The following is an 18,365-nucleotide window of genomic DNA, read 5'->3' on the forward strand; positions in this document are numbered from 1 at the left end:
ATTTGAATGATTATTCAAAATTATTATGAAACAAACAAGCAAATAGAACCCCCCTTCTCCCCAGTAATTCATTGATGGGTCAGGTGACCCTGCATCCCTGCCAACTAATCATTTTTATCATTTTAGATTCTCAAATACCTTTATACAAGTGAAGGAGTCTTGGATTTTTAAAATAGTCTTTCTGTAGCAAGAAAAACCAATAAGATGTGACCATTTCAGGGTCTCCCAGTGTGACCTTGGGCGTGTCTCTTTATTGTTTTGGACTTTAGCTCCACATCTGTAGCCTGAAGAGTCACCTAGGGGGAGAATCAAGGGTCTTTCAGTCACAAATTATCTGGTTCCATCTTTTGCAGAGGAAAAAAAAAAATAATATTCATTTCCCCCAAGAAGACAGTCCCCTTGCACACTGAAGGGAGAAACATAAGTTGTGGGAACTCCCGCTTATCTATGAGCCCTCTCCTCTTTGCTGTAGCACCTCCTCCCCCCTGCTCTGGACACCAGGTGTCTTCTTGCCTTTGCAAGAAAGGATCTTCCAAACATATTCAAACTGAACTTTTTAAAAGAACAGAAAACTTAAAAGGCTATCTCTCCCAAAGTGTATACATTTTCAAATTTTAAGTTAACAGAACAATTCTGTGTTTATGGAATTTTAGGCTTCAACAATTTGGGGAGAGGAGGGTCTCGGGGATAGAGGACTAACTAGTAGGGCTTTATTATGCGTGATTATTATGTTGATCACATCGACCCAGGGCCTCTTCCATTGCCTGACCGTCCCTGCTCTACAAGTAAGGTCAGTCCATTACTGTCTTTCTTATCAACATTTGTACATTCTATATATTTGGGTTGTTTATTCTTTTCCTTCAAATAATTTTCTTTTTTTGCGCACCTTTGCTATGGGCAAAATTGTTTTTCAGGAATGGAGTTCCCTTAGATTCTTCAAAACTCTGGGGTAGTGTCAAATATTGTCTTCTCTTCTCCTGTTCAATTTTGCAATGGCAAAAAATGTAAATTTTTTATGGACATTCTTTTTTTTTTAATTTAGTTTAGTGAAGTATAGTTGATTTACAACGTTGTGCTAATTTCTGCTGTACAGCAAAGTGATTCAGATATATATTATACATTCTTTTCCATTATGGTTTATCACAGGATATTGAATATAGTTCCCTGTGCTATACAGTAGGACCTTGTTGTTTATCCATTCTCTATATAATAGTTTGCATCTGCTAACCCCAAACTCCCAGTCCATCCCTCCCCCACCCCACCCTTGGCAACCACAAGTCTGTTTTCTATGCCTGTGAGTCTGTTTCTGTTCTGTAGATAAGTTCATTTGCATTGTTAGGACATTCTTTAGACTTTGCCATGAGCACTGAAGTATTCTAAATATTTTATTTTAATTGAAATTGCTGTATCAATGTCGTCTGTGGTATGCTTTTATATGTGGTGACATTTTTAAATGATTTTTTTATTTCAGGGTTTTGGGCTCGTGAAGTAGGTAAGATGATTGGACTAGAACATCCTCTCATTCCAGTTCAGCATCAGTATGTTGTCACATCGACCATCCCTGAAGTGAAAGCTTTAAAGCGAGAACTCCCGGTGCTCCGTGACCTGGAAGGATCTTATTACCTCCGACAGGAAAGGGATGGGCTTTTGTTTGGTCCATATGAAAGTCAAGAGAAAATGAAAGTTCAGGACTCATGGGTCACCAATGGAGTTCCTCCAGGTGGGTTCAGCAAATAGAAGTGTGTGCAGACACATCTATTTTATCTTCCTTGTAACTCTGGGCTGGCTATAGAATAAGATGCCACCATAATACTAGACTATCAGATACCTGGGACATTGGAAGTGAGGGATTCGAGGTAAATTCTGTTCTCATATCCCTTTGAACAATCACAGCAGGGGATAAGGAAAGAGAATTGGTGGTGGGAAAGATGAAAAAGATGCTCCCCGCTGCTTTGGAAGGCCCCAGGTAATTTTTACCTGCCCACACCAACCTCCTGCATCCCCCTTTTCTCCTTACTCCCCTGCTTACTTGGTCTAGTTTCTAGATTTGGATATAGCTGCTCTTGTTCTTTGACAGTTGGAAACACAACAGGTAGCAGAGATAGGACATCCAGCCTGTTAAGAATGAAAGCCTCAAAGTCTATAGCAGAGCAGGATAAGTTGGTACTGCGAACTGAAGCCCTCCTGTGCTGCATAAATGGATGTGGAAAAGTCTTAGGCCTCAGTGCTAACTCAGGAGGTACCATAGTTTCTCTTTCAAGTTCTGCAAGGGAGAGAAGGACCTGTTTTTGTTTTTCATGAAACATTTCTGCAGAGCCAGATGAAGGGTTGGTTCACCTAAGGAGGTATCTCAGGTTTTAATCTATAAAAGGAGCCAAAATATCATTGGCACACAAATATTATAGGGAATATAAAGAAATGGAGGCAATTGTGCGTTCTAGAATTATACTTTGATAAGCTACTTGGGCTAGGGAATGAATCCCTCCCTCCTACTCTTCAAAGAACATCTGTGCCCACATTACTACAAATGATAAACCACCTTCCACAGAAGTTGGGCCAGCCAGCTGAGGGCTTCGGTTTTGCTGGGTGGGCTCTGCACATTCGGGCCTGAGGGGAATAGCTCCTGATCCAGAGGGAGGGCTAATCTGCCACCTGGGAGTCTCCTTCTCTGTTCTTCCCCCACGCTGGCAATCTCTCCTCCAAATAAATATTTGAACAAATATTTAGTAATATTTATTGAACAAATATTTAAATAATTCCAGTTGGAGGAAGAGCCAGATTGTTGGCTGGCCCTGGGCGTCCACATGCCCTGGTCTAACCCTAGTGATCTGCAGGCCTCCCTGACCTGACATGCAGTCCACAGGAGGGACAAGAGAGAGCTGGCTGGCTGCTGTGCGGGAGCATCCCTGGGATTGGTGGCGACATTCTTTTAGCAGCTCATCCGTAGCCCTGCCTTCAATCCCAGTGCCTTTCATGACTGAGAAGATGACTGTGCTCCAAGACCCTGACTCTTTTCACAGAATTCTGGCCCTCGGATGTGTATAGAAGAGGGCTAGAGGAATGAAGCCTCCAATGCCATCCTTCCCCGCTAAGAGTTAAAAGGTGTCTAGAATTCATCATCCTAGATGCTAAAGTGGTTTTTCATTTATCCCCACTGTCCTGACATGACTTTGCAAACTCCCATTTGCCCTCACCTGAGAGGATGAAGCAGACTTCTATGGTTAACTGAAGAATAAAAGACCTTTCTTGACAAACCAAATTATTATTGTTTGTTTTTTAAAATTGTGATCGGCCTAAATGCTGGAAACTGCTAATATGCATAAATTAAAATTTTCTATTAAAAAGGTTAACTTTCATGATTTATTGTTTCAGGAAATAACATTATTCTTCTCAGTAATATAGTATACTAATATAACAGTACTCATCTGTTGATAGTAAATATCAAGTTTAGACTTAAAAAAGAAAGTATAATACCTTCCTAACGGGCCATCTTTAAATGTAAGCTGATTCAGAGATTGAAATCACTTTGGAGCACACGTCAGGGCAGCTGTGGCATTCTGACCACAATGGCATTTCTCTTCAGGTTTTGGAAAGGAGCTCTTTGAGTCTGATCTAGACCGAATCATGGAACACGTCGAGGCTGCCATGGAAATGGTTCCAGTCTTGAAGAAGGCTGACATCATCAATATTGTCAATGGTCCTATCACCTATTCTCCTGACATTCTGCCTATGGTAGGGCCCCATCAGGGGGTCAGAAACTACTGGGTGGCTATAGGCTTTGGGTGAGTATCTCTATGTAATTCAACATTTATTATAGAGTTATGTAGTTTAGAGAAGTCTTATCCCATTCTCTCAGGCCAAGAATGGAAAATGGGAGAGAGGCAGAGAGTCTTCTCCCTTTTATGACCAATGAAATGTGAGGAATAAAAAATTTTAGTCTTAAAACTTTGACTTGTATAGGTTTAAAAGATTTGTACACAGAAGGGCAATGATTTCCTGGAAGTTTCTCTTTGCATATTTCCTGCCGTTTCCATTATTTATGTTTCCTTTCATGTTGTGAATGTTCAGATAGGTCAGTTTGCCTCACTTTTGCAAGGATGTTTTCATAACACAATGAGACAAAGATAAATCAAAATATCAAATGTGTAATATGTCTCATGCAGTTTTCACCATAATTCATGTTTGTTCAACATGATTTTTGTTTCTTCATGATTCCTCTGGTTGCTTACTATTTATGGTTCCATTACCCATTTGATGTTTCATCTCTAATATTTGTCCCATTAATTTGGTGAATATTAACATCAAGCCTACCTTACTATCATATCACAGTTTCTAATACTTTACTTTTCTTCCCCATTTTATTTGGCCATTTATTCAACTGATATTTGATGATTGGCCAGCTTTGTACCAGGTCTAGTTCTGGGCACTGGGCTACAGCTGAGAACAAGGCAGTAAGTCTCATCAGAGGCACAAGGCTGGTTGGGGAGCTGTTCTTCCAATACAGTAGAGAGGCTGGGGTATGAACTAAGGAAGCAGCAGTGGGCACTGAGAGATAGGAAACAGAATTATTTAGATTTGGTGATTGATTGCATTAGGTCTTAAGGGAGAGAGAAAAATAGCAAATGATGGCAACCTTTCTTACTTGACTCCTGGTTGGACGCTGGGGCCAAAGGAAGAAATAATTGAAAAAATAATGAGTTCCATTTTTGACAGTGTTAAGTTTAGGTCTTTGGGACATCCAGAGGGAGAAAAGCTGATGAAGATAGGAAGCTGGAAGGTATAACGTAACTGAGGGCTTAGGAAATCCCCTATAGAGTCCATATGTAGGCATGTTCATGTGGGAGTGTTTCTCTTGTACATCAATTATATATCTTCTTTGGAGAAAAGTCTATTTGTATACTTTGCCCATTTAAGAAATTGGATTATTTGTCTTTTTATTGTTAAGTTGTAGGAGTTCTTTATATATTCTAGATACAAGACCCTTATCCCATACATGATTTGCTATTTTTTTCCCATTCTGTGGGTTTTTCATTTTCTTGATCATAGCCATTGAAACACAAAAGTTTTTAATTTTGATGAAGTCCAGAATGTGAGTTTTTTTCTTCTTTTGAATGTAGTTTTGATATCATATATAAGGAACCATTGTTTAATCCAAGTTAATGAAGATTTATACCTGTGTTTTCTTCTGAGAGTTTTATAGTTTTAACTCTTTTCTTTTAAATACATATATTTTTGATGTGGGTCATTTTTTTAAAAGTCTTTATTGAATTTGTAACTATATTGCTTCAGTTTTATGTTTTGGTTTTTTGGCCTTGAGGCATGTGGGATCTTAGCTCCCCGACCAGGGATTGAACCCACACCCCCTGCATTGGAAGGCGAAGTCTTAACCACTGGGCCACCAGGGAAGTCCCTAGTTTTAACTCTTACATTTAGGTCTTTAATCAATTCTGAGTTAATTTTTGTATGTGCTATGAGGTAAGTGCCCAGCTTGATTCATTTGAGGATAGCCAATTGTCCCAGCACCAATTGTTGAAAGACTATTCTTTACTCATTGAAATGTGTTGGCATCTATGATGTCTTTTTTCTGACACCACTTCTGACATTTAATTCTCCAATTCTCTGACACCAACTGACTATCCAACAATTCAATTCAATTCTGCTGCTAACTCCCAGAGTTAGTGCAGACCCCACTAGTTAAGGACTCAGTCCCATAAAACTGTCCTCACTTCAGATGCCAATTTCAGATGTCCTCACTTCCAGGGATCACCTGTAATTCTGACTGAATGGTTACACATTTGGAGGTTCCTGCAACCCCATCCTCAGGTTTGATAATTCAGTAGAATAATCACAGAACTACTTACTTTTACCTATTTATTCTATAGAATACAACTCAGGAACATCCAAATGGAAGGGTTGCATAGAGCAAGGTATGGGAGGGAGGGGTCTGGTGCAGAGCTTCCATGCCCTCTCTGGTGCACCATCTTCCTAGTACATCAGTAGGTTCACCAACCCAAAGGCTCTTTGAACACTGTTGTTTAGGAGTTTTTGTGAAAGTTTCATTACACAGGCACAATTGATTAAATCATTGACCATTGGTGATTGAACTTATGGTGACCAGCCCCTATTCTGAAGCTATCTAGTTCCCCTGCCCCCATTCCATGGAGCTATCTGTTAGCATACAAAGTAATATAAATTCCAAAGGTTTTAGGAGCTCTGTGCCAGGAACTGGGGACAAAGACCAAATATTTATTGTTTTTATTGTACCACGGCATCCGTGTCAAAAGGATCATATATGTATGGATTTATTCCTAGACTCTCAACTTTATTCCATTGATCTATACGTCTGTCCTCATGCCAGTACCATGCTGTCTTGATTACTGTAGCTTTGCAGTAAGTTCTGAAACTGGGAAGTGTGAATCCTCCAACTTTGTTCTTTTTCAGTATTGTTTTGGCTATTCTGGGCTTCTTAAATTTTTGTGTAAAATTTAGGACCAGCTTGTCAAGTTTTTCAAAGAAGCCGCCTAGGATTTTGGTAGGGATTGCATTGAATCTGTAGATCAACTTGGGGAGTATTGTCATCCTAATATTGAGTCTTCCAATTCATGAACAAAGGATGTCTTTCCATTTGTTTAAGACTTTTAATTAAAATTTCTCTCAATAATGATTTGTAATTATCAGAGTGTAAGTTTTGTACTTCTTTTGCTAAATTTATTCCTAAACATTTTATTCTTTTTGATTCTGCAATTAGCTTAATCACTGAATTATTTAGTCAACACATATTTGCAGATCATTGCTCTTTATCTGTGAACAAGAGCAGACAGTATTCCTGCCCTCATGATATTTATATTTTAATAGAACACCTGTCACTAAGGAAATTAGGAAGTTGCTTTCTTTAGAACACTAGTTACTTATCACCTAGAAATTGTATCTACTTGTATGGGGCTGATGTTGGACTCCTGCTTTGATTGCTCTGGGTAATTTTCCCAGGTTGTAGGTGTCGCGAGGTGAATGGGGAAGATAACAGGTCAGGGCAGACAAAGTGCCACACTCTCTCCAACCAATTTGGTCTGACCCCAAAAGGCCGCCTTGTTATTTAAAAGTTGGGATTGCTAAGATATTTCTTATGTAACATGGTAGATTCCTCACATCGGCTACCCCTCCCAATTTATATCAGTGATCCATCCCATGGTTCTGAAGACCAGTGATTTCCATATCTGGCTGAGCACCAGGGCTTGTTAAAAAGCAGAATCTCAACTTTGTGGTTAGTCACTTACACGTGTTTCATCCTCCTTTGCATCTTATCTGTGAAATTCTTATTAGTTATCACTAGAATCCATGAAAGGTGTGTGGAATTGGAAAACCAACAAGCAAACAGATTCCCAGACACCCCTCCTATTGATTCTGATTCAGTAGTCTGGAGAGGGGCCCAGGGATCAGCATTTCAGCATCGTCTGTTATTCTAGTCCAACCAGTCGAGAGAATAGGTATTTGCAAACTGTCTCCATATATGCCAGTGCTCATTTACCTTACTCACAGAGTACCCTCAGTCAAAGCTGTTTCACTTTTATACCAAATCTAATAAGTTCTTCTGCTTCTAGGTGACTAACACAATGCTCCCCAAATGTTTAATGAGTTGGATTGAATTGAATCTAGTTATCCTGGCTTACAACAGATTATAAACAGCAAATTTAAAGAGAGGAGAGACAGTGTCACAGTTATCATAAAAAAGCATACACACGGGCTTCCCTGGTGGCGCAGTGGTTGAGAGTCCGCCTGCCGATGCAGGGGACACGGGTTCGTGCCCCGGTCCGGGAAGATCCCACATGCCGTGGAGCGGCTGGGCCCATGAGCCATGGCCGCTGGGCCTGCGCGTCCGGAGCCTGTGCTCCACAACGGGAGAGGCCACAACAGTGAGAGGCCCGCGTACCGCAAAAAAAAAAGCATACACAAACACTCAAACAGCATAGCAGCTGGGCCATGTAGAAGAAGTAGGTTCTACAGATTAATGCTAGACCTAGAAAAAGAGCCTCACTCTTCTTTCCTCTTCAAGTTCCCTTTCACTTCCACTTCACACGTTACTTCCTTATGAAAATCTTATCCATTGGGCAGAGGCATACTCTGTTGTTGGTTATACAAGGACCCATAGCCACCATGTACTGCTTGCCTACTATGTGCTTTTAAATGCCATGTCAATTAATTCTCCACCAGCACCATTAAGTGTGCACATGTGGAGACTAAAGCACAGGGTGGTTACACAGCTTGCCCAAGGTCACACAGCTGGTAGTGGCAGAACAAAAATCCTACCTAGATCTCTCTTACTCTATGCTTTCACACTTTCAACCACTACACCAGGGGCTCTCAATAGATGTTTCATAGCATTCAGTTGTATGGGATTTTACATATAACTTAATAATGATTATAGAGCTGACGTTTGTAGATTTGATTCAGTATTATCCTCAAATAACAGCACTCTGCCCCATTTATTGGAAAGAACATGATGGTGTAGCAGTGAGACCACAGGAAACCGAAGCACAACCCTCCCTATGCCCAAGGAGTCTGCCAAGGATGTAAATTCTGTTATGTGTGTCTTGGCTGAAAAAAGATTGAGAACCATTGAAGAAGTAAAGTCCAATAACAGGGAGTGTATGCTGGGGGCAGAAGACTGAGTTTGTATCCTGAATCTGCACTTTATTGCTGTGTGACCTTATTTAACCCCTGAGTGCAGGCTGGTTTTCTCATTGGTAAAATAGAGTTGCTAAAGAATAAATCAGCTGGTACATGTTAGAAGGAAACAGTGCTTGGTAAATGGTAAGTACTCAGTGAATATCAGAAGAACTTTAAATAGTTTCAAGTCTTATAAACAGTATCTCTAGCTCTCAAAAATGGCAAGTGTTGTATATCACACATTGGGACTGTTTAAGTGAATAAACATTTTAAGCATATATTTCACAATTATTTTAAGCATGTATTTAATTTTTTTTTTTTTTTTGCTTTCTTGAAACTTAATGAGATTGTTTGTGGGTGATTTGGATGAGCCATGTCTCTTTTTAAAACTATCCAGAGAAGTATAAATTGCTGTCGTTTTATTCTGCTTGAGAAATATCCATATAACAAATATAAGCATTCATTTTTATAAAGTAGAAAAACTGGTATCTTGTTGTAGAAAAAGGTAGTTAACATTTCCAGTCTTTGCTAAGGTCCTCCCATGCTCTTAGAAGCTGCAATGCTGGCCAAGTAGCTGTCATCTGGGGTGCTGGAATTTCTTGCATTTTGAAGTCTGCTCGTGTAGCTCCTTTTCCTGGTCCTCTACCGGTGACTCCCTGCTCATCCAATTCCTCAGAAGCTTCTCTTGACTTAAACCAAAAACAAACCCACAGTAAAGTCCTTCATCAAGACTTTCCTTTATCCACAAGAATGAATGGGTAGGACTGCCCATGGGCGACGTTAAACTGTGATCCCTCCATCTGGTATGAAATTATTTGCCACAGTCATATTCTTGGTTTTAAAGCATCCTCATGTGGAAATAGAAAACAAGCCAACCCTCCCCACCAAGTGACCCAAATTGCAAAATACAGGAGCCATTGTTTCTTCCTCCTCTTTCCCACAAGTCCTTGGGTGAATGCCTCTTTGTCTGAATGCTTCTTCTACAATAATGGCCCAAGATCCTTGTGCAGAGGTCATTGCTATGGGAACCTGAACTAAACTGAGTCTGAGAAGAGATGGGTGTGCCACTCTACAGTGTACATATTTCTACTGCAAAGTTCCTATTAGTGAGGATAATCATAGCTCAAGAGGGCTGGTAAGGTACCAACCACATCTGCCTGTGTGCTTCCTCTCCTCCGTTTTCCTAAAGCATCCTTACTAGCTAAGAGTCATAGACTATTTTGCAGATATACAGCTCTTGAAACTGTGGAAAGAAACTAGCTATCAAGTCAGGCACATTTAATTTGGATGCCTAAAGATTTTTTTTTTTTTGAGGAAAAAATATGATAGCCTAAAGATTATGTTGATTGTGTGTTCTGAATAGCAATAGCACAGAACACTGTAGCTTTGAGGCCTTGTTAAATATATGGACATGTTTCATTGTTGGAAAACAATATGTGTTAGTAACAGGGTATTTATTTCTGTATTTGAAAGGTATGGCATAATCCATGCTGGTGGGGTAGGGAAATATCTCAGTGACTGGATCCTGCACGGAGAACCTCCTTTTGATCTGATAGAATTGGATCCCAATCGCTATGGCAAGTGGACAACAACTCAGTACACCGAGGCCAAAGCAAGAGAGTCATATGGGTTCAACAATATTGGTAAAGTGCACATTTACTGTTGTCTATGAAGTGTGTTCAGAATTGACTTACATCACTTCTGACTTTAGAAGCTTTTTATTCTGTGTATCGTGGGGGAATGGTTAGGGAGTCTAAAAAGCATGTACTTCTAAGACACAAAAAGGAATCTATATGAATATATATCTTTAATGTGAGGAATGCATAAGTGATTTTAACTTTTAAATCTATTTTTACTTTACCCTTTGATGATCAATATAAATACAGCTTTGGGTCTTTGTAAAACATAAATTTAATGCATATATATGTATATATATAATATATACATATATATTATACATATATATATTTTATATATATAATATATGCTTCTAGACTTTAAGTGCTGTGTTTTCCATTTTCTGAATCCCTTCAAAATATTTTATAGTTTTGGTTCTATGCTATTCAGAGCACCGATTTTCCTTTTTCAGTTGGTTACCCTAAAGAAGAACGGTTTGCCGGGAGGCCAACTCAGCGAATCAGTGGGCTTTATAAAACCCTGGAGTCCAGGTGTTCCATGGGGTTCCATGCAGGCTGGGAGCAGCCACACTGGTTCTATCAACCAGGCCAGGACACTGGGTACAGGTAAGTGGGTGACTTAACCTGCCTGTCACTCTCACCGCAGAATGAAATTTGGGGGTGGAATGGAGGGACCCCAGAGAGGTGCCACGTCCCCCCCCCCCCATCACTCCACCCCATTCCAAAGAGCATTGAGCCTTTTCCCACGAAAATCACTTTTTGTGCAGTGCAGGCCTTAGTTTATCCCACGTGACATTGGTCCACATCTAGGACCCATGTGGCCTCACGAGACCTACAACCAGCCCAGATGAAGCCTCTGCTTGGCATTTTCCAGTTGCTCAGAGAACCTTCTCCACCCTCTCCAAATCCCCACATGGCTTCAGTTGGCTCCTGAAGGTTTGTCCTGGTTTAGGATGCCTGGCCAAGTCACGTAGTATGGAAACAGTATGGAAATATGGCTTTTCTATTTGTCAAGGAACAGCTCAAAGCAACTGCTTTCTAGTGTGTGTGCATCGAATCATGCAAGTTATATGCACTGCTAGTAAATTAGGGGAAAAGGTCATTTACTTACTATTTTAGTTTGAGCTAAAACGTAAAGCACATCACTAAAACAGTTCTCTGAATTCCTCTAAAGTTGTTGCCATTATACTTGGATTGCATACTATGGTACTTGGGATTAATAGTGATTATATATTTTTTCTCATGAGAATCCATAAACCAAGAGAAAAGAAAGTTTCCTTTTCACGTTAAGTTCTCCTTTTTCTTTCTCAGCTGTGTTGGGTCTTCATTGCTGCGCATGGGCTTTTCTCTGGTTGCGGCGAGCGGGGGCTACTCTTTGTTGCGGTGTGTGGGCTTCTCATTGCTGTGGCTTCTCTTGTTGCGGAGCACAGGCTCTACACACGTGAGCTTCAGTAGTTGTGGCACGCGAGCTCTAGAGTGCAGGCTCAGTAACTGTGGCGCACGGGCTTAGTTGCTCCGCGGCATGTGGGATCTTCCCAGACCAGGGGTTGGAACCTGTGTCCCCTGCATTGGCAGATGGGTTCTTAACCACTGCACCACCAGGAAGTCCAATTCTCTCTCTCTCTCTTTCTTTTTTGACCTGTCATTTTGCTTATTTAAACAGGTTTTAATGTCTACTTTAGGATCAGATCTAAAAGGTCCAAAGTATAGTAGAGGGCCAGTTGCTGATTAATGAATTTGGACTCTGTAGTCAGCCAGTGGAGATTACCTGGGGGCAAAATACCGGTTTGGCTTTTCCTAAACGACTCAGATAAATGCCAGATCTATTCTTCACCTTGTGCTGTTTGGACCTGGCCTATTTCTTCTACTATTTTAATAATTAAACCACTGAAGGCTCATTTTGCAGACTTAGCATCCTGCTCTGAAGTTAAAATACCACATTAATAGTCCACTCGGTAAACTAGAAACGACCCTGCATAATGAGTTAGGAGACCTTTGTTCCAGGCCCAGCTCTGTCATTAACTAATGCAAAGACCTTGGAAGTCACTTTGTGCCTTTTCTCTACAAAATGAAGATGTTGGACCAGATCCTTGCCTACTCCAGGTGGACCAGCATGAAGCCTGTTAGAGTGCAGAATCTAGGGCCCCTCCACAGACCTGCTGCATCAGAATCGGTATCTTAACAAGTACAAGTGATGTATTTGCATAAATGTTTGAGAAACAACAAACAAGATAGCTCTACCCCTCATATATTCTGGTTTAATTATGCCCCCCAAATTAATATTCTTAAAATGCTCCCCCCTGGTGATTCTAATATGTAACCAAGGTTGAAAACTACAGGATTGGTTAACTTCTAAGCTCTTTTCCAGATCTGAGAACCCACATGGCCTATCTTATTTTCTACTTAATTAATACTTCATTCACTATGAAATGGGTCAAGGGATAGACGAGTAACTTAAAAGATCAAGTAGATTCCAATATGTATGTATGATTTGTAGAACAGGTGGCACTTTTCCCCCAAATGAAATTTTCTAGGCAAAGAGGGTATATTAAAATATCCTTATTCTGTAATTTTTTGAAAATGAATAACTCTTGTTTTATGACAAACATTGTGTTTCAGGCCAAGTTTTCGCCGCACAAACTGGTTTGATCCTGTGGGCTCTGAGTATAAACAGGTTATGCAAAGGGTAGGGGTGATTGACCTGTCACCATTTGGCAAGTTTAACATCAAAGGTCAAGACTCCATTAGATTGTTGGACCACCTCTTTGCAAATGTCATTCCCAAGGTAAATAACCTTATAGGGGTACAAGGTCCAGGATTCTGGCCTACTTAATTCTCTACCTCTTGTTTTCAAAAAAACCAATATGTTATGTCAATTCACCTAATGATTTCTGTATGAACACCAGAACCCTTCAACTAACCAAGGGTATTCTAGCTAATTTTCAAATTTAAATTTTTGTTAAATGAATTATCATCTAAGGACCTTATGACTTTGTTTAGTTGTGTAAATGGGAACCCCCAAATTGGCTGAAGTGTAATTTTTATGACAAGTAATTATAATGGTCATTTAAACTGAAAACTTCAAAATTAATGGGTTTAGGTTTACAGATAGTTCACACAATTGATAGAAATGATAGCATTCAGATGTTTTTCATTTTTGACAACCACATTTTTATTTCCATGTGGTGTTAAAAGGACACATAAGATTTTTATTTCATCCTGAGGTAATTTAAAATTCTTTTGTGTAGGTGGGTTTTACAAATATAAGTCACATGTTAACACCAAAAGGTCAAGTATATGCTGAGTTGACAGTTTCTCACCAGTCTCCTGGGGAGTTTCTATTAATAACTGGTTCTGGATCAGAACTTCATGATCTTAGGTAAGTGTACACCTAGTAAGAAAATTTGACATGGATTGCATATTGACCCAATCTTGCACCGAGGTTTTGTTTGTTTTTTTACCAGTAATTGAAAGTACAACTTTAATTCTTAAAATCTTATTGTTTTAAATAAACTTCATGTCTCTTAGAGGAAATTATTTGAAGGGCCCCTATGACCATCCCCCTCCCAAAGGTAGTCCATCCATGGGGTTTACTGGTTTTAATAATATTAACTCCCTTTTGTTAGGCATCACCAATATGTCAAAGCCATTATTACACGTTATCTCAATAAATTCTTTTAATAGATATATCTGCAAGGTATGTATTATTCCCAATTTCAGGTGAGGAAAGTGAAGTTTGGGTTAAAGTAACCTGCTCAAGCCAGCCTTGTTGATTCTGATGCCCATGTTTGGTCCACTTTAGTGAACTGCCTCCCTGGTTTTTCTTCTTCCTTTTTCACGCTTTGTGCCACAAAGCTGCATCTAAATCATTGACCTGCCAAGTCAATCCTTCACACGAAGCTTTAGTCTACTATTTAGTCTGCTCTAAAATCTCTAATCTTCAGTATTTCAAAAATACTTGGAATATTGTTGTTTAATAAACATCTTACTCTGACAGATTCTCACTCTAGTTGTAAAATGATGCAAATTATATCCTCCAATCCAAGGTGCATTGGGAGCCATCTTAGTAGCTTAGCTTTGTGTCAGTCCAGATGATCATTTTCTGATAGACTTGTGTAGCTCCAGGGAGTGCTCAATAAATTATAAATGAGCCCTATCCCTGGGTTCCAATAACTCATCAAGACTCAGAAATTGAAACTAGTCTTTAGAGTTTTAATCTTTTCCTTGTCATTGTCAAAGCAAGTATGTGTCTGGTGGCAGGTGCATTATTAACCTTTAGCAGCACAAGCATGCCTCCTGTGTACAGGTATTAGAGAAAATTTTCCCAAGATTGAATCATCAGTTTAAATGCAATAGGGCTGTCACTATTTAAAAGAATCGTGTGGCAGAGCTTGTTTAAACGGAAGGGTCCTTCCGTACTGTGAAAAATTGCCCACACATTTAAGTGGGTAGTTTAAAGAGGATCATTTAACATCTCTGGGACTCAGTTTCCTCAACTTTAAAAATTAGGTGATCTATGTGAAATGACATTCTAGGGACTTTCTGGCAATTCTAGACACAGAGCATTTCTTCCGAGAAATAATCTGTTACCAACATGCGTTATTCAAGCAGGATTTAACACGATGTTTATGAATCTCAAATGCAGATGGATTGAAGAAGAGGCTGTCAAAGGTGGATATGATGTTGAAATTAGAAACACAACCGATGAGCTTGGAGTCCTTGGCGTCGCAGGGCCACATGCAAGAAAGGTCCTTCAGAAACTGACCTCTGAAGATCTTAGTGATGGTGTTTTCAAGTTTCTTCAGACCAAGTCTTTAAAGGTTTCCAACATTCCTGTCACTGCTATCAGGATATCTTATACTGGTAAGAATTGGAAAACAACCTAGAATAAGGCTCTAAAATTTAAAAGCAGTTACCAGAAATGTGTGCACGCATGCACATACACACAGCGCACACACACACACACACACACACACACACACACACATTCACTTTGGTCATTTTAACTTTGGAGAAAGATTTCTCCTGCCTGACTCTTCTGACAATTTTGTTTATTCACTCCTAGTCTGAGAGAGTCCTTCCACAGATTTCCAATTGTTGTTCCAGGCTCATAGCTAGCTGCCTACCATTTGGAAAGGTAGGTAAGAAAGTGGGAAGAACATGGCTGTTGGAATAGTTGGAAGGGTTGACAGAATATTCAGGCCAGCTGATTCTGTTTGGGAACATTCAGAATGGTCTCCCATTGATAGAGTCTCCCATAGAGAACATCATGAATGTATCAGGCACCGCTCTTAAAGCATTACTACTGATCATCTTTCTTTCTGACTCTAAGTGCATTAGGGAAGACTTGCTATGCAGCTAACATTGCACATAGTAGATATTTGGAAACAGGGATGAATGAATGCTTCCCATTGGTGCTCTGGGCTCACTTCTAACTCCCTGTAGATTCCCTGTCCCTTCACAGAAGACGTACTGGGTGCCCAGGCATTCACTCAATTATGTGTTGCTAACGTTCTGGTATTTGTCCTGGAGAAGCACCTCACCGTCAGCCCTTGACATGAGGAATGAGGCGAACACACAGTATAAAGGCCATAGCTCTTCCCTGGGCTTCCGCTGTCCCTTTTCACCATCCTTCCTCTGCCCAACCTTGGCAAAATGGTGACCAGAATAAAACATAAGCAGAATAAAAAATAAGCAGACTCTTTGTGTTGGGTGTCATTTTCTTTGTTTTTTGCCCACAGCTCTAATGGTGAATGAAATGACCAAATGGGGAAGAAGGGGGGAGTGGGGGGCATTAGAGACTATGGCTATCCCACAGTGAAGACCATTTGAATAACTGCCATCGGTTGCCTTTATCTTTTTTGTTTGTTTGTTTGTTTTTTTTGCGGTACGCGGGCCTCTGACTGTTGCGGCCTCTCCCGTTGTGGAGCATAGGCTCCGGACGCGCAGGCTCAGCGGCCGTGGCTCACGGGCCCAGCCGCTCCGCGGCATGTGGGATCCTCCCGGACCGGGGCACGAACCCGTGTCTCCTGCATCGGCAGGCGGACTCTCAACCACTGTGCCACCAGGGAAGCCCAGTTGCCTTTATCTTTAAGCCTTGTGATTTGGGGCCAAGGAGTTGGGGGTTGAGGTGTCTAAACCTTGAACCCCTTTTCTTGATAAACTCTGCCATGCTAATTCCTAACTTAACATTATGAAGCTGAGGTCAAGGGGCAAGAGTAACTCCTGCATCACAGTCTTTCTGTGTCATGAGATGTCCTAGATGCTACCCTCTGTGTGGGGGACAGGATTGGGCACAAAAGCATCTGTGATATGGCAGGCTCCTTTGCAGTGGGGTTTGGTTGCAACCTTTTTCTGAACTGGTCTTTTAAAACTCAACAATGTCTATATTGCATAAATGGAATCTCTCCATTTATTGATGTGTTTTAGCTAATGCACATTAGACTCAATGATCATCATTCTTACTCTGGTGGGCACTTGTGGGTGTATTTCAGGTGAGCTGGGTTGGGAGCTGTACCACAAACGAGAAGATTCTGCGGCACTTTATGACGTTATCATGAATGCAGGCCAGGAAGAGGGAATTGACAATTTTGGAACCTATGCCATGAATGCCTTAAGACTGGAGAAAGCTTTCAGAGCCTGGGGGTCAGAGGTTTGAAATGCTAGCATCTTTATTAAAATTTTACGTGTACTGTATCTGATTTTTATTTAAGGGTTCGTTTTAACTGCATTAACATTGGCTCTGGCTGTAAGAGAAAGTATGTATTATAAGAAAAAAAAATTTTTTTTTTGTTTTGCCCATGCCGTGCAGCATGCGAGATCTCAGTTCCCCAGACCAGGGATCAAACCCATGCCCCTTGCAGTGGAAGCGCAGAGCCCTAACCACTGGACCACCTGAGAATTCCCCGAAGTTTTATTTAATTAGGGAAAGAGGTTTTTCTCCTCAATTTCCCAGTTGCAAATTCACTGGAATTATGAGATAATGTTTATTCTGCCCTAATTCCTCCTGCTTAGCAGAGAGCCCTGGACATCTGTCTCTGACTGTGTGCGGAGCTGTGGCTATCCCAAGGGAGCCTGCCTACCTCACGGGACTTGAGGACTACCTTTCAAATTCTTCCTTCTCCTCTGTCACATTGCCCATCCTCAGTTCTTTCTTATCCCGCACCTTTTGGGGAAGTAACAGCCAAAGGGGTCTTTCTGAGGGGGGTTGGTGGTTGGCGGTCTGGGATGTGTTGGTCCAGCCCACTCCCACCATTAATAATGGGAACTCAGGGTTTCTATTTGTGTAGTTACACACCATTTTCATAGTCATGATCTCATCTACCTTCTCAACTCTCTCTGAAGGAGGTATTATTGGTGATTCTTGTGCAAGGGGTTGGCAGTTCTACACACAATCCCTGTTCAAAACACACTCACACTAAGAAATAATAAACAACTTGGTCCAGATTACTCTGTTCTCTGTTTTATCTCCAATATGGCAGGCTATTTTTAGACCCCTTAATTTTTTCACATTTGCTAGTTGTTTCCTTGGAAGACGTTAAGGTTTTAGGCCTGGGAGGTGAGATAAGGGACAGTGGTAAAAGATGTACTTACTTCAGGGTAGGGTCTCTTGGGTTCAGATGTATCCTCCACCACATACTAACTGTGTGACCTTAACCCTCTAGAGTCTGTTTACTCCTCTATAAGATAGGGCCAGTCTTTCTCCTCCAGTGTTATTGTCGAGATTAGATAGTCTACAAAGTGCCTAGGATATAACAATAAATTTGAGGGCAGAGTGGGTTTGAAAGTGCAGGCAGGGTCCCTTGGACAGCTAGACCAGGGGCAGAAGCAAGTGGACTTTGAGGTAGAGAGGGCAGCCTCCTGGAGCCCCCGAAAGAACAAGGGCCCTGGGGCAAGTCACTGTTTTGCAGGAGAGGTGCTGTGTTATAAGGATTCTCAACCTACAAGCCGGGTGTGGGTGGGGTTCTTAGCGGAGGCTGCTGCAGGGAGAAAAGTAGAGGACGGCTCTGCCTCCACACTCCACAAGGGATGAAGCAGCGGAAGCAGCCTTTGCGGTCAGGCGTT

The 18,365-nt window shown here is 40.9% G+C and overlaps 1 protein-coding gene across 2 annotated transcripts in view; it reads left to right on the forward strand.

The window, feature by feature from the left end:
- The window catches only part of DMGDH (dimethylglycine dehydrogenase), a 61,342-nt gene that overhangs the window by 19,713 nt on the left and 23,264 nt on the right, over positions 1-18,365 (forward strand). For both annotated transcript variants that reach the window (XM_082835516.1, XM_082835517.1), the window contains exons 6-13: positions 1,472-1,720; positions 3,584-3,782; positions 10,138-10,307; positions 10,754-10,907; positions 12,921-13,086; positions 13,550-13,680; positions 14,947-15,164; positions 16,796-16,953. In XM_082835516.1, the coding sequence (XP_082691642.1) occupies positions 1,472-1,720; positions 3,584-3,782; positions 10,138-10,307; positions 10,754-10,907; positions 12,921-13,086; positions 13,550-13,680; positions 14,947-15,164; positions 16,796-16,953 (1,445 nt within the window). The remainder of the gene's footprint in view (positions 1-1,471; positions 1,721-3,583; positions 3,783-10,137; positions 10,308-10,753; positions 10,908-12,920; positions 13,087-13,549; positions 13,681-14,946; positions 15,165-16,795; positions 16,954-18,365) is intronic.

Source organism: Leucopleurus acutus (genome assembly GCF_964270905.1).
Source record: "Leucopleurus acutus genome assembly, chromosome: 3".
NCBI lineage: Eukaryota > Metazoa > Chordata > Mammalia > Artiodactyla > Delphinidae > Leucopleurus > Leucopleurus acutus.